The 16,995-nt window shown below is 43.6% G+C and overlaps 1 protein-coding gene across 3 annotated transcripts in view; it reads right to left on the bottom strand.

Moving 5' to 3' along the window:
* LOC115467017 (cell division cycle 20.2, cofactor of APC complex-like) overlaps positions 1-16,995 on the bottom strand; it is a 177,004-nt gene that overhangs the window by 78,011 nt on the left and 81,998 nt on the right. For all 3 annotated transcript variants that reach the window (XM_030198657.1, XM_030198659.1, XM_030198658.1), the window contains exons 4-5: positions 5,110-5,216; positions 4,518-4,667 (exon numbers count right to left, since the gene is read on the bottom strand). In XM_030198657.1, coding sequence (XP_030054517.1) covers positions 4,518-4,667; positions 5,110-5,216 — 257 coding nt within the window. The remainder of the gene's footprint in view (positions 1-4,517; positions 4,668-5,109; positions 5,217-16,995) is intronic.

The raw sequence follows: 16,995 nt of genomic DNA, 5'->3' as shown, positions 1-16,995 counted from the left end.
ACTTGAGGGAAGGGAGAAGCTGTTGGGACATGGGAGGGAGAGGAAGAAGGGACTGACGGGAAGGGAGAGAGTTACTGGACATGGGAGGGAGAGGAGGAAGGGACTGGAGAGCTGCTGGACAAGGGAGGAAGAGGAAGAAGGGACTAGAGGGAAGGGAGAGAGCTGCTGGACATGGGATGGAGAGGAGGAGGGGATTGGATGGAAGGGAGAGAGCTGCTGGACATGGGAGGGAGAGGAAGAAGGGGCTGGAGAGCTGCTGGACAAGGAAGGAAGAGGAAGAAGGGACTAGAGGGAAGAGAGCTGCTGGACATGGGAGGATAGGGAGAGATGGATAAAAGGATGCAGAGAGAAAGGGGAGAAACTAGAAGGATGTGGAGAGAGGGAGGAGACTGAACAGAAAAGGGTAGAGAGATAGGCACTGGATAGAAGGAGAGGGAAGATAGAGACACTAGATGGAAAGATCAGGAGAGAGGGTAGATGAGTGGAAGGATAAGGAGAGAAAGAGGGAAGACACTGGATGGAAGGGTAGGGAGAAAAAGGAGAATCTGGATGCAAAAGAAAGAGGGGAGACACGAAGGATGGGGAGAGAAAGAGGGGAGCTGCTGGATGGAAAGAGGGAGAGGACAGAGTAGGGAAAGACTGGAGAATAAGAGGAAGGGGCATGTGGCGAACAAGGGTGAGGAAAAGATGAAAAGCCATAGGTGATGAATGGACAGGAAACCCTGGCAAGAGAAAGACGAAGGAAAGCAGAATCTAGAGACTGGGAGCAACACAATGAGAAAAAGTAAATGGCCATACAACAAAGGTAAAGAAAATAATTTTATTTTTAATTTAGGATAAAGTAATATGGTACCTGTGTTAATAAAGTTTCAGAGACCAATACTTCCTTCCTTAGGTCAGGAGAGGATACTGTAACAGCATTATACTGACCTGAGGCAGGAGATTTTGGCCTCTGAAAGCTCACTGAAAAGTGTGACTAAATATTTCCTGGGGGGGGGGGGGGGGGTAGAGAGAAAATTTTGTGCCCACCCACTTTGGGTTCAGGCCCACCCAAAATTGGCAGTCTGGCTACGCCACTGTGTTAAACCCACTCTGAACCTAAATTTAGTGAGAGAGAAGCTGGCTACAAATACCCATCATCATCATAGAGTCCCAACTCAGAAACTACTCAGTGCTCTCTGGCATGGACCCAACAAGATCACTGCCAGGTTCCAAAACCCCAGGGCTGCAGGAACTTCTCCATCCACTTTATCAGGAGAAAGATCTATAGACCAATCTCTGAGAGCCTTCTACCAGTCTGTGAACTGTACCCCAGGGAGTCATGCCTGGACCAAGAGAAATGCTTCTGCCTCAGTTCAAACTGCAATAATCTGCTGGAGGTAGCAAATGCTGGCTGGTTCTAGGGCTGCACCATTCCTTTTATATTGGTAAGGATGTCACTGAAGGTTCGGTATTTTCTGCTTCTTCTGCTGAATGGGAAGCATAACCCAGTTGTCTGGTTTTGTCTAGCAGTATATGGAAATAGCAAAACAAACATGTGCAATCACCAAGCTACAGAAATAACAGTTAGTAGAAATGAAAGAGAAAAGTAAACAGCAGGAGGTTCCAATATAGTCTCATTCTCATGCAAATGTTAAAAACAAATTGAAGATCTTGGTCTCTAACTGCTCTAACATTACCAACTGGCTGGAGATAACCGCAAATCGTACATATAGACAGAGTCTAAATTAAAACTATTTATTGAAGGAAAACATTTTAGATGTTCTTGTGTGTGATCTGATGCTATCTCGTGTCTCTCACTTTTTGCAGATCATTGGCCTCTCTTCTTTACTCACATTACCTTCTGGCAGAAGAACTTCTGAAATTACTTTTCTTTTATGGATTTTACTATTTTGCAAAGACACAAACTCAGAGGGTTATGCTTTTCTTATGCTGATGGCCAACTTCTGCTCCTACAGTTATTCCTTCTTTATGATTACTAAATATATACCAATCACCTCCTTCTCATTTTGTCCACATTCAGACTTCTAGTCAACAAAACACGTGTAGGGTTTATAAATAAAAGCATTTCCCAATTAATTTTGTGAGTTAACCAGAAACTTGATTGTTTTTAAAAACTCCCAGGCTACTAAATGTCTGACCAAATATTTTGGGCCCAGTATTTAGTCTGTAGCAGTAAGTGGCTTGTAAGCCATTCACAGCCACAGGCTGAATTAAGTGGCCTCTGGCTATTCAGGTTTGTCTGGCAACCTGGAAGTTAACTGGGCACCAGCAAATATTCAGTTGTCTTAACTTTATCCACACAGTTAGCTGGTTAAAGGACTGAATAACTCCGCTAACCAACTAAAAAGTGGATTCACCCCTGGACTGCCCCTAAGCTAAACAGGGAATGGCCAGTTAGAGCTGATATTCAGTGGAACTACCCAGTTATGCACCACTGAATATCAGCAGCCAGCCAGCTTAGCAGGGTTGAACTGGGCAGGAACCTCTCCTGCCAGGTTAAACCCCTTTGAATATTGACTCCTTTGATGTCTGGACAAACATTACTACTACTACTACTTTTTTTTTTTATTTTATTATTTTATTTATGAATTTTAATCACATTACAAGCATCAAAAACTTGAGTAGGAAAATCAGAAAGAAAACTTTTATATAAGAATATATACTTAAATATTATAATAAGAAAAAAAAATTATATATCTTGTCTTAGACCACCAAAAGGAGGAGGGTCGGTTAATTATACTTAGGAGAGATTCGTAGTACAAAAGAGAAAAAAACGACAAAGAAAGGCTTAACGGTATATCCACTATATAATTATCCATCTTATCCCTGGAACCAATACTAGACTTCTCCAAACAATTTTATGACAACTTTTTCTGATCAATAAATTGTTTTAAGTGAACAGGATTAAAGAAAAGATATTTAACATCCAAATATTTTATGTTGCATTTACATGGGTAATTCAAATTAAAGGTAGCTCCCAAAGCCAAAGTAGCTGGTCGCAATGCTATAAATTCTTTTCTTCTGGCCTGTGTCAGTTTAGTAACGTCTGGGAAAACCCAGACCTTCCTTCCATAAAAAGGAGTCTGTCAATTTCTTAAGGCCATTTTTCTCACAAGATCTAAGTCTTGTTGGAATACAAATGATACCAATAATGTTTGTCTGTCTGTTATAGAAGTCAAAGAAGTTTCCAACAGTTCTGAAACATTAAGATCTCTTTGTAGGTTCGAAGAATCTTGTAAGTCTCCATTTGTTTTTGTTTTTGTTGGGAGATAGTAGATTTTGTTCAAAGGTGGTATATCAGTTGAGGCAAATTTTAAATTTTCGATCAAGTACCTTTTAAATATATCTAAAGGCGAATACACTGGTGTTCGGGGGAAATTTAACAATCGGAGATTTAATCTCCGGTTGTAATTTTCAAAGTATTCAAGTCTATGATGTATCTGTGTATTGTCCTGTATTAATTTTGAGGTAATTTCCTTCATCTTAATAGAGTACACATTTAAAAGGTTTATCTTTTCATTCATTTCATTTTTCATATCTGTAAATGCAACGTTTAAACTTTGAACGTTTTCAGAAAGTTTGTCAATCTTGCCTGTTGAAGTCTTCATAGTATTGTCCAAACGCTGGAGGACTTCCCAAATCGCCTCCAGCGTAACCTTCACAGGTGGGGCGCTTGTTGTTGTTAGCCTCTCTCGGAGGGTCGCATTGCCCTTCGGCTCCGTTGTTGAGGGAGCACCGGCAGATATTTCGACTTGCTGGCCCAGTAGCGAGGCTCCTTCTCCGCTTTCCGAAGTCAGAGTATCACCTTCCAGGTCTTGTACTGTCGGCTGTAAAGGCGGGAGCTGCGTCGGGGGAGACAACGAAGTGTCTATTCCCAGGATCTCGGCGTCTCTCCGTACCGGTAGATCAGCGGGACCACCCGGCGTCAAGGAAGTGGATTGCCGCATTAGGAACCGCTCCAAGGTCTGCTGGTTGGACGTTGATGTCAGGGACGTCTGGGCTACCGCCCTAACGGTTCCCTTCCTCTTAGTATGGGGCATTGCGTTCAAGAAAAAGTTTTTAAGGTAAGTTTTAAGAAGAACCAAGAGGAATCAAAAGAAACTCAAGCAGCGATGGAGTAGTCACCAACGCGAGCAGTTGTTAGCGCCGCCATCTTGCTCCGCCCCCCTACTACTACTACTTATCACCTGTTTAAAATGAAGAGTGGAAGGGTGTCAAGGACATGCTTAACTTTAGCTGGATAGTGGCAATATTCAATCACTATGCAATTAAAAAGTTATCTGGACAGTCATTTGTATGTCTTTAAACAGCTACATTCAGAGACACTGACTTATCTGGATATCTATTTAAATATCTGATTAAAGATAGCCATGTCAGTTTATCCAACTACTGTTCAGTTGAATAGGGGCCACATGTATTTTTACAATATGATTGATAGCTTCATAGTTATGTTCTAACTTATATACTGTACTGTTCTCTTACATACAAGGACACACAGTAAACAGATATATTACTTTTATGGAATTGTCCCAGCCTCCTGTCAGAAAGATATGATATTCATTAGGGTGAAACTTCAAGGCAAAAATTCTCCGTGAATGACCACTAGTTAGAGTAAGATCATCAGAGTTGTTCATGATATCTGGACCTTCAAGGATATGAAGAATCTATAAAAAGGAGAGAATAAAATGGTTAGCAGACTATCCATGCAGGAGTTTTTATGTACCTTCTCATCAGTCTTGTTACTGCATTGAGAAAACATTCCAGTTTCCAGTTGATGACCTCCATATACATATTTCTCCCCAACCCAGTGAGTATTTCTGATTAGATTTGTATCACTAGATTCCTTTCATATCCTCTGCTCCATTACTAATGCACTAGCTACTGCACATCAGGTTGTGCACTACACAATCAGTTCCATCCCACGCTAATCTTCCCAAACAGCTTCTTCTATAAGTTCTTAGCATTGATTACTCATTTCAAATATTACACATCTGAGTTACATTATCAGCACTGCCCAATGATTTCTGTAAATTTATGTGAACTGTATACTCCTTTGATATTATCACACTAGTCTCAAAGCAACACATATAAAAGATTTTTCCTTACTTCATTGGTGTGACTGTCATACAAGCGGATATGCCGGTCCTTGCCAGCTGTAGCATAGACACTGCCATCCAAGCAGAAATCCAGGGCATTGATTTCATTCCCATTTTCTAGTAAGGAAAGCATTCAAGAGAAAGTTTTAATTGGGAAAATTTCAAACTGTGAGCACTGGAACAAAGTCCACAAAGACTATCTGTGGCCTTTGCAAAAATGTTCAAACAGAAAATGTGTAAGCATTTTCACTTTGAATCTTTCCTCAACTAAAAAGAAATCAAGTATATCCATGAAAGTAAGCAGCATACAACTGAAAATACCACCTATGTACATCATCTTTGTCCACATCTAAATACATTCCCCAAAACATCTCTTGTAAACACAATTAAAAGTATACGTATCATGGAATACCTCATATAGTTATATTAAGGGAGGATACATTTCAGTCAATTTGTGTGCAAAGGCACAGCAAACAGGAGAAACCTCTACGAAGAAACAGGGTAAGCAGACGAAAGTAGAGGCTGGTCAAAAGAGGATGCAACACAGGAAATGGTGCTTAAATACACTTTATTTGCAGCTTGAATAAAAGAATCCAACATGGTCAGCAGTGGTGTGCTGGAGACGGCTGTTAAATTTTTTGGCATCTTGCGAGCCGGCTTGCCTCTCTTCCCCCTGCTGAGCTGCAGGGTCACAGACTCCCAGCGCCGGCTCTCCTGCCCACTCTCAGCTCCCCAATAGCCCTCCGTTCCTTCCTGCCACCACCCTGTGTTTAAATCTTTTATTTTACCTCGTCGCGGCAGCAGTGAAAGCAGCAGGATTACATCATCCATGTGGCGAATGTCAATTTTGTTCTCAAACAGTGACTATTCACGAGTGGACGTATGCAGTTACTCAACAGACATATACGTTACATTATGACACGACTTGTCAATCCTCTTTTGTGGTGTATGTTATAAGATGTCCTTGGCATCTGTATTATGTGGGGCACACAAAGAGAAAGATAAAAGTACGACTGACAGAACATAGGAGTCGACTGACCACCAGGACCATGACTGCTCCATTGGTGCTTCATTGCTTACAGTACTGTCATGATTTTGACGAATTACAATGGTTTGTGATAGATCAGGTGCCAGACAATGGCACTGGGATCAACAGGGAGAAGGTGTTAACACGGAGAGAACAATGGTGGATATATCAATTGCAAACTACGGACCCTAGGAAGGGATTGAATGAGAAGATAGAATGGAACACAATTTTTTGATAATAGTTTAATCATCTTTTTACAGCGCATGCGTTTCTGTGATGTACATATGTTTTTCATCCATAGTGGAGAATATAATTATACGGATGATTGTGGCTTCAGAGGGTTGAGTGCTTCAATTTCTGTAGTATGATCAATTGAAGATCTTTACATATGTTTTCTTGCAGCGACGTCATAATGAGGAGCCAGACTTCTGGTGAAGACCTATGTATATAAGGGAGTGCCAATAGCAGTTGCCTTTTAAATTATAGTACCGAGGTTGAGATGAGATGAAGGAAGTTAGCAGCAAGAAGCACTGCTGCTGGTGAAATGCCTTACCCCCGAGTCCCTGATGAAATATTTTGAAACCCGTGGCATCAGGCGTCTTTTGTAGGGGGAGGCTACTGAACAATTTTTGACTTCACAAGTTGGCGCTTCCACGGACTATAAGATAAGTGTTTGTGGATTATTTACTAGAACAACAGTATAGGTTACTAGTTTTTTAGTTATAAATTAATCACATTTAATAAGCAGGTGAATGGCAAGTTAGATATCACTGTCCTGAGCAGCACAAAAATACTCACATAAAAAGATTACCCAATGAAAGAAATGCTGAACCACCAAGCAGTGATGTTATTATTTGCAGCAATAGGTGGAAAGTCTGAGGGTAGTCATAAATTTTTTTTTTGAAAAATAGTATTTTGCTTTAAAAAAAAAAATGTACAAGTATTTCTGGTAACCATTACTGTGAATTTGTGTTTGAATGATTTTTTGATAGGGCAACTTGTGTCTTGGTTTGGATATATTAAAACTGAGGCAAACAGACTTAATTATATTCCACAAAATCAAAAACTCTTAAGAGTTGAAAAATACTCCAGGTTAATGGACCACCTTGCAAGTGAAGCTGCAAATGCAGGAAATTACACCTGGCCAGGCGTTTATTTTACCATCATCATTTGCTGGCAGCCCAAGAAATATGCATCAAAATTATCAGGACGCAATAGTTCGCAAATATGGCAAGCCAGATTTGTTCATTACTATGACCTGCAACCCAAGATGGGAAAAAATTATTCAAAATCTAAAAAAAAGGTCAGGCACCAGAGTTTCGACCTGACTTATTGGCAAGGGTGTTTCATTTAAAACTAAAAGAGTTACTACACGATATATGCAAAAAACACATACTTGGTGTGCCTCTTGCAAAAATTCATGTCATTGAATTTCAAAAGCGTGGTTTACCTCACGCTCATATATTAATTATCTTGAAAGAGGAACATAAGGGGGGAGGAAGTGACGTTATCATCCATGATGGTCACATGAAAAGCGAGCTCCAGATCCCTCTGAGCTTAATAAGCAATTTTCTCCCTTAAAATCGTGAAACCACACAGCGTTTTAGACGAAGCACTGAGGACGCTTCTGGCAGCGCCGAAATATCCAGCCCTTTGCGATGAATAGACAGACTAACCTCTCTCTAAGTTCGGATTTTCGAATTCCGCAGCGGACCGTATGGCGGCAACGGCATCAGAGTCCCCGCAGCTTACTCAGTGCTCTGTAGATCTTTCACAGAAGGATCTTTTCGAAGCGACTGGCGAGCCAAATCCAAATGAGGTAACATCTCTTAATGAACTGAAAGAATATTTACAAGAGATAAGCAGGGATTTAAAAGTGGTCCGTTCGGATTTAGCGACACTGGGGGCTGATCTACGCAGGGAAATCCGCGAACTGGGTGGCCGCATGGAGGACGCTGAAAAACATATTGAAGAACAGGCGGAAGAACTTAATAAGCTAGACTGGCGATTTTCGACTGCGCAAATAGAGATCCAGCAACTCACAGAAAAGCTTGAGGACCTTGAGAATCATAGTCGCCGGTGTAACTTACGATTTAGAGGCCTGCCTGAGGTGCCGCTCTATCAAGACTGTGAGGCCACAATTAAAAAACTGGTGGACGCGCTACTAGCGGAGGCCGGGGTAGTGATCCCTGAGGATGAGATCAAATTGGAGCGCACGCATAGAACCTTGGGGCCCCTCAGAGGAAACTCTCCTAAAGACATAATTGCTTGTTTCGAGGACTTTAAGCTCAAGGAGCAAGTGCTAAAAGCGGCGCGCACAGCACAGAATTTCAAATGGGACACCTATGAAATAGCGATTTTCCAGGATCTAGCATCGGCTACCTTAAAACGTAGGGCGGCCCTAAAGCCGGTCACTATGAAGCTTCGAGAAATGGGGATTAAATATCGTTGGGGATACCCATTTGCATTAGAAAGAGGAACATAAGCCAAAAAGAAAGGAAATAATTGACCAAATCGTATGCGCTGAAATTCCTGAAATAAACAACTTTCCACGTCTGCATGCAATAGTTGCTAAACATACGATTCCCCAATGTGTCTGTAACACATGAACGTTATCCAACCACATCAACTCCATGTATTTATTTCTCTACCGGAGATGGCAAACGCCTCTACGGTACAATGTAAGCCATATTGAGCCTGCGAATACGTGGGAAAATGTGGGATACAAATGTAACAAATAATAATAATATGATACATGGCCCATGCAGTGACCATAACTTTAAATTTTCCCTGCATGCTTAATGGGAAGTGCTCTAAACAGTTTCCAAAACCCTTCCAAAATTAAACTATTGAGAACTGTGATGGATATCCTAAATACCTCAGAGAAGATAACGGTGTAGGTACACTCTTAAATGGAAAATTCATTAATAACACTTAGGTAGCCCCTTAGAACCCTTTCTTACTTTTAAAGTACAATTCCCATATAAATGTAGAAGAATGTGCATCTATTAAAAGTGTCAAGTACCTCTTTAGATATGTGTATAAAGGACACGATTGTGCCAATGTGGTTATTACAGAGCACCAAACTTTACAACATGATGAAATTAAAACGTTTACTGACTCTAGATATGTTATTGCTCCCGATGCTGCATGGTGATTAAAAGGCTTTGAAATGCATCACCAATCACATACTATCCAGAGATTGGAAGTACACTTACCAGATCAACAAAGCATTGTTTTTCATCCTCACAAAGTTGAGGCTGCAGTACAAACAGCCAGAACAAGGGACACCACTTTAATAGCGTGGTTTAAACTTAATGTAGAAGAGAATCTTCCAAAGACCGATTTGTCCATAGATATTCCTATGTACTATACTTTTGACAAAACAGAACAAAAGTGGAAACGTAGAAAAACAGGACATGACAAAACAATTGAGAGAATGTATGCAGTTAATTTTGAAGCAGACTCTGAGCGTTACTTTTTAAGGCTAATTCTACTACACCAACCAGGGGCTAAGTCATTTGAAGACTTAAAAACAGTTGAACGTATTCTTTATAATACATTTCAAGATGCAGCCAAGAAAATGGGGCTCATTGACGATGAAGCTCTGTGGGAGAACACCTTAGACGATGCAGTCACATGCAGCATGCCTCAGGAAATAAGACACCTTTTTTCATACATTTGTGTTTTTTCCGTAACATCAAATGCGTTACAAAATTTCCAAAAACACAAACTTATTATGATACAAGATTTTCAACACATCCATGGTTGCCAAGGTGATTGCTCTGTTTGTGAACAATTGTGCCTTCAGAAAATCCAGGACGTTCTGACTACACATGGCAAAAACTTGAACACTTCGGTTTACCAACCAATCCAGAGAATAGAAGATCCTAAACTTGCCTTCAACGTTGCAGATGAAAACCGTAAAGCTCAACAAATGCTTGAAAAACTAAACAATGAGCAAAGGGAAGCATTTCATACTATACTTTCTGCATGCAATACAAAAAACATAACCCACACATGCTTCTTCCTAGACGGTCCTGGTGGAAGTGGAAAAACATATACGTATAACACTATCTTGAGCAACATCCGAGGAGAAGGAGGAATTGCACTACCTGTTGCTTCTACAGGAATTGCTGCAAACCTCTTTCCAGGAGGACGAACTTATCATTCACAGTTTAAGTTACCTGTTCCTCTGCTGGAAACGTCAACATCAAGTATCAGATTAACATCAAACAATGCTTCCATCATTAGAGATGCTAAAATCCTTATTTGGGATGAATCAATTATGGCACCCAAGTATAGGGGAAGGGAAATGGGACTCGATATACCGCCTTTCTGAGGTATTTGCAACTACATTCAAAGCGGTTTACATATATTCAGGTACTTATTTTGTACCAGGAGCAATGGAGGGTTAAGTGACTTGCCCAGAGTCACAAAGAGCTGCAGTGGGAATCAAACTCAGTTCTGTGACAAACACAGTGCTTGCCCTACCCTGAGGCCACCAGAGGGCGCTCTCTGGCTGGAAACAGGGAAAATGCCATGATATGGTCCCTAGAGGGAGCTCCCATTGGACATCAGGGTAATGACCTGAAGGGGCCAGTAGAGGGAGCTACAGCCAAGGACTGAACATGGAGACCAGGGAGTACCTGTAGCAGAGGATTCTCCTTTAAGAGAAAAGGCACCCAGAAGGTTCTGAACTCTTCCAGAACTAGGAGGAGGGGCCCAGGAAGGGTGGGGTGGACTATTAGCAGCCCTATTTAAACAGTACCTCCCAAGGAGCTGGGGAGAAGAGATGGGAACCTGGAGAGCCTGAAGACTGCTGGAGGAGATTGCCTGGAGGAGGAGATGCAGGGACCCAAACTGACTGAAGCCTGAGGACAGCAGGAGGGAAAGTAAAGGTACTTACCAGGCTATGTTATTGATGGACTTATGATTTATGTGAAATGGACTAACAGCCGTGGGGTGCAGGACAGGACGGTAAAGTTGTGGTGAATGAAGAAAGTCCTGTCCAGGGGTGGAGGCTGTTTAAACTGAGACCCAGGTCTACCCAAGGGAATGGGCTCAGTGAGTGTAGTTGCAAAGGAGTAATACTTGTAAAGAAGTTGTTCCTACAAGACTGAAGCCAAGTACTAATAAACTGAATTTGCATTTGTTGACTACCTAATTTGCATATTGGTGAAGGCTGCAGAATCCGAGTTATAGTCCAAGGGAAAGTGCGGTGGGTCACTGTCTGTGAACCAGAGGAGTGACCGGGGCACGGTGGATTTAACTGGGAAGGCGTTCCAGTAGGAGGAAGGCAGGGCAGAGCAGTCACCCTGAGTGAGAAAGAAGCCCAAGATCTTGAGGTCAGTGCTTGCAAATTGCTGGGAGAAGACTCGCTGGAGTTCTGCTCAGGAGCCTGGGGCCAGTGAGGCCGGGTGGAGGGCAGAAAGAGCACACGTCTTTACAAGCTGCTCAGAAGCAGAGTGCTAGGAAGTTGGGCAGAGAGCCTCCGCTGTAGATAAACTCCTCGAAGACATCATGAACAATCAGAAACCATTTGGCGAAAAAGTTATTCTCCTTGGTAGAGATTTTAGACAACCACACGGTGATCGAGCTCAAATTATTGAATCAACCATTAAATTAAATCAATTATGGAAAAAATTTAAAATACTAAAATTAAACAACAATGTCCGCTCTGTAGATCCAGATTTCAACAACTGGCTTATTACAATAGCAGACAGAAATTTGTGACGGCGATATAGTTAATGCCGTTTTTGGTCAAAAAATTACCGCAGATACTGTTTTGAACTTTGTTAAAAAGGCTATTCTTTGTCCCAAAAATGCACATGTAGACAAGATAAATGAGGCCGTTCTAAATATTTTAGAAGGTGAGACAGTTACTTATTTAAGTTCGGACTCCATTCATGACTCCAATGATGAGGAAAGCGAAGTTTCTTACCTGAAGCAGGTATTCTCCGAGGACAGCAGGCTCCATATTCTCACATGTGGGTGACGTCACGTCGGCCCCGGAGTATTTTCCAGCAAAATCGCCAAAAGTCTCTTCTAGAGCGTTGTGTCGCGGGAGACGATCACACCGCGCATGCGCGCACAATTTCCCGCCCGCCGCATGGACACGCTCCTCAGTTGAATCCAAAAGATGAAAGAAAAGCAACTCCAAAGGGGAGGTGGGAGGGTTTGTGAGAATATGCTGACTGCTGTCCTCGGAGAATACCTGCTTCAGGTAAGAAACTTCGCTTTCTTCGAGGACAAGCAGGCTGATATTATCACATTTGGGGTATCCCTAGCCCCCAGGCTCACTCAACAAACAGTGGTCAATTGGGCCTCGCAACGACAAGGACATAACAGAAATTGACCTGAAACAAGAAATATCTAACTGAGAGTGCAGCCTGGAACAGAATAAAAATGGGCCTAGGAGGGTTGGAGTTGGATTCTAAACCCCAAACAGATTCTGCAGCACCAACTGCCCAAACCGACTGTCGCGTCGGCTATCCTGCTGGAAGCAATAGTGAGATGTGAATGTGTGGACTGATGACCACGTCGCAGCCTTCCAGATCTCTTCAATAGTGGCTGACATCAGACGAGCCACTGACGCAGCCATGGCTCTGACATTATGAGCCGTGACATGGCCCTCTAAATTCAACCCAGCTTGGGCGTAAGTGAAGTAAATGCAATCTGCTAGCCAATTAGAGATGGTGCATTTCCCGACAGCAACTCACCTCTTGATGGGATTAAAAGAAATAAACAACTGGGCAGACTGTCTGTGGGGACTTGTCCGCTCCATGTAAAAGGCCAATGCTCTTTTGCAGTCCAAAGTGTGCAGCTTGCTTTCGCTAGGACTTGTAAGAGGGCGAGGAAAAAACGTTGGCAAGACAATTGACTGGTTCAGATGGAACTCAGACACCACCTTTGGCAGGAACATAGGGTGTGTGCGGAGGACTACTCTGTTATGATGAAATTTAAGGTAAGGAGCATGAACTACTAGAGCCTGAAGCTCACTGACTCTACGAGCTGAAGTAACAGCCACCAAGAAAATGACCTTCCAGGTCAAGTACTTTAGATGGCAGGAATTCAGTGGCTCGAAAGGGGGTTTCATCAGCTGGGTTATGACGACATTGAGAGGAGGAGGTTTGACAGGGGGCTTTGACAAAAGCAAACCTCTCATGAAGCGAACAACTAAAGGCTGTCCAGAGATAGGCTGACCTTCTACACGTTGATGGTAAGCACTAATTGCACTAAGGTGAACTCTTACGGAGTTGGTCTTGAGACCAGACTCTGATAAATGCAGAAGGTATTCAAGCAAGGTCTGTGTAGGACATGAAAAGGGATCTAGGGCCCTGCTGTCACACCTCTTCCATTTAAAAGAGTAACATTTTTTAGTGGAATCTTTCCTGGAAGCAAGCAAGACTCGGGAGACACCTTCAGAAAGACTCAAGGAGGCAAATTCTAAGCTCTCAACATCCAGGCCGTGAGAGCCAGAGACTGGAGGTTGGGATGTAGAAGTGCCCCCTTGTTCTGAGTAATGAGGGTTGGAAAACACTCCAATCTCCACAGTTCTTCGGAGGACAACTCCAGTAGAAGAGGGAACCAGATCTGGCGCGGCCAGAAAGGCGCAATTAGAATCATGGTTCCGCGGTCTTGCTTGAGTTTCAGCAAAGTCTTCCCCACAAGAGGTATGGTAGCATACGCGTACAGAAGGCCTGTTCCCCAATGAAGGAGAAAGGCATCCAACGCTAGCCTGCCGTGGGCCTGTAGTCTGGAACAGAACTGAGGGACCTTGTGATTGAATTGAGTGGCAAAAAGATCCACAGAGGGGGTGCCCCACACTCGGAAGATCTTTCTGGTGACAGCCATGCTCAGTGACCACTCGTGAGGTTGCATTATCCTGCTCAACCAGTCGGCCAGACTGTTGTTTACGCCAGCTAGATAAATGGCTTGGAGAAACATGCCGTGTTGGCGAGCCCAAAGCCACATCTGTACGGCTTCCTGACACAGACTGTGAGATCTGGTGCCCCCTTGCTTGTTTGTGTAGTACATCACAACCTGATTGTCTGTTTGAATCAGAATAATTTGGTTGGCTAACCGATCTCTGAAAGCCCGTCTCGACATGGAGGTGCGGTGACCTTGATGACGGTGTCGAGAAGTCAACTCCCCAGGAGACTCCGGTGAAGCTTCCTCCATCAAAGGCAATGGAGAGTCGACCCGGGAGGCTGCCGACCCCAATACCGGAAGCGGTATCGGAAAAGGAGACCTCCCCACCGGCGAAAGGCACGGTGCCGCAGGAGCCTCCGGCACTGTCGGTACCGGTACCTCCGGTGCCGGGCGCAAATGGTGCAGCACCGCTTCCATGAAATCAGGAAAAATAGCCTTGATGCGCTCATCTACAGAAGCTGTCGGGGAAGGCTGCGGCGCCGGTGTGGGCTTCAGAGGCAGAATCTGCAGAGGCTGGGGAGCCGGTACCGGGCTGCCAGACGACCTGCGCGTCGATACCTCCATAACAGAGGGAGAGCGATCCTCTCGGCATCGAAGCTTCTCGGGTACCGAATGCCTCGATGACCCAGAGCTCGCGGTACCATGTCGAGAAGGAGAACGATGACGGTGCTTCTTGGCCTTCACCCGACGCCCGTCATCGAGACTCCTCGGTACCGGTGAGGAAGACATGGAATCCACACGCTTCCTCGTGGCCGGGTCCGATAGAGGTCGGTCCCGGGGGGCCTGCAAGGCAGGAGGTACCGAGGTAGGCGGAGACCCGCTCGATGCATCACTGCTCCCAGCGTGCATCTGTCTTTTGGGAGCCTGTACCCAGTCTCCTGATGCCAATGCTGCCCTCGACGTCGACGGTACCGATGTCGAGGTACCGGACCTAAAAAGCATTTCTCTTCGGGCCTCTCTCGAAAGCTGAGTGCGCTTTTTCATTTTTAGGCACAACTTACAGCTTTCCTGCATGCAGATGGTCGGGCTCAAGGCACTGAAGGCACCAGGAGTGCGGATCAGTGCCAGAGATGGTCCGGTTGCAGTGGGCGCAAGGCTTGAAGCCGCTGGGCATCTTCGATGACATCGCCGGAAAAATGGCCTCCGCAAAATCAATGGATGCGATGGTGTCAGAAAAAAGGACACAAAACAGGGAAAAACCCAACCGAGCGATCTAAGAACAGTCGCAAACGAAAAAGAAAGGAAACTTTAATGAAGAAAATTTAAGGAAAAAAGGAATTTTTTTTTAAACAAACGAATTCAATTCGACGAAGAAACTTTCACTCCGTGGGACCCGAAGAAACGCGAAGCGCGCGAAGCGAAACTCCGTGTCTCCTCAGATGCGGAAAGAAAACAACTGAGGAACGTGTCCGCGCGGCAGGCAGGAAATCGTGCGCACGCATGCGTGGTGTGATAGTCTCATGCGACAGAACACTCTAGAAGAGACTTTTGGCGATTTTGCTGAAAAATCCTCCGGGGCCGACGTGACGTCACCCACATGTGAGAATATCAGCCTGCTTGTCCTCAGAGAACATCAGTTATACCCTATAGAATTCCTTCATGAACAAACTCCAACTGGCATGCCTTGCCATAAACTGCATTTAAAAATTGGAGCCATAATTATCTTACTTAGGAATTTAAATACCAGGAGAGGTTTATGTAACGGAACTCGCTTAATAGTCAAAGACTTAAAACCTAACCTTATTATTAGCCAAGTAATCACTGGGTCAACTGCAGGGAGCACTGTTTTTATACCACGTATTGAACTAGCACCATCTAACACTGACCTCCCATTTACATTATGTAGAAAACAATTTCCTGTGAAATCGGCTTTTGCAATGACAATTAACAAGTCACAAGGACAAACATTTGAAAAAGTTGGCATTTTCCTACCAGAACCAGTGTTTACACATGGCCAACTGTATGTAGCATTTTCACAAGTTCGAAAGTCTTCTGATGCAATTGCAAAAGTCATAGATGGTCGTCATAGATGGTCCTGAACAAGGAAAGCTTTTCCCCCATTGTAACAAAGTTTTCACTAAAAATATTGTTTATAAAGAAATCTTGCAAATGTAAACAACCATTATATTTCTAATAAAAATTTTACAATTTCTGCGTACTCTTGATCTTTTAAACAATCCTATATAATAATTTGCACCTCCAACGTTCTACGTCTGGATGCCTAGGTTTGTAACACAATTCCCATTGGTCTGCCCTCACATCTAAAGGAGGAGAGGGAGGCCGGGGGCCTGGAACTCGGAGAGAGAGAGAGGGAGGGAGGGAGGCCTGTAACTCGGAAGAGAGGGGAGCCTGGAAATCAGAGAAGGGGGGGGGGGGGCGGAAGGGGGCCAAGCTGGAACTCGGAGGAAAACCTTGCTAGCGCCTGTTTCATTTGTGTGAGAAATGGGCCTGTTTTACTAGTGTGTATATATATATATATATATATATATTGTGAAAATGATGAGGCTATTGTGATGATGAAGCTCCCACCTCAGGATCCCAGATCCCTCTTTCACTCAGGGTGAGCTGGTTCTCCATATGCAGATTTTATGCAAATTAATCTACTACCCTTTTCTGCTCAGGGTGACCTGCTTCTCAAAAGGCAAACATAGTCAGCATAGTCAGGTCTCACCAATCAGGCTATTTTCAAACACATCTTTATTCCAGCCTCTGGGGCACACTTCTTTTAGCTTAAAACACTTTCACAAGCTTAAACCGTTCTTCCAGCTTAACCATTTCTTCTTTTAGCTTAAAACACTTTCCCAAGCTTAAACAGTTCTTCCAGCTTAAACATTTCATTTCTTTCTACTCAGTGCAATCTTCCCTTTTAAACCTTTCTTCTTGCACAGTTCAATATCCATGGATTTCTTCCCCCTGAGCCCTCTCACACAGGCA

Source organism: Microcaecilia unicolor, chromosome 3, assembly GCF_901765095.1.
Source record: "Microcaecilia unicolor chromosome 3, aMicUni1.1, whole genome shotgun sequence".
NCBI lineage: Eukaryota > Metazoa > Chordata > Amphibia > Gymnophiona > Siphonopidae > Microcaecilia > Microcaecilia unicolor.
This window is presented reverse-complemented; position numbering and strand designations above follow the sequence as displayed.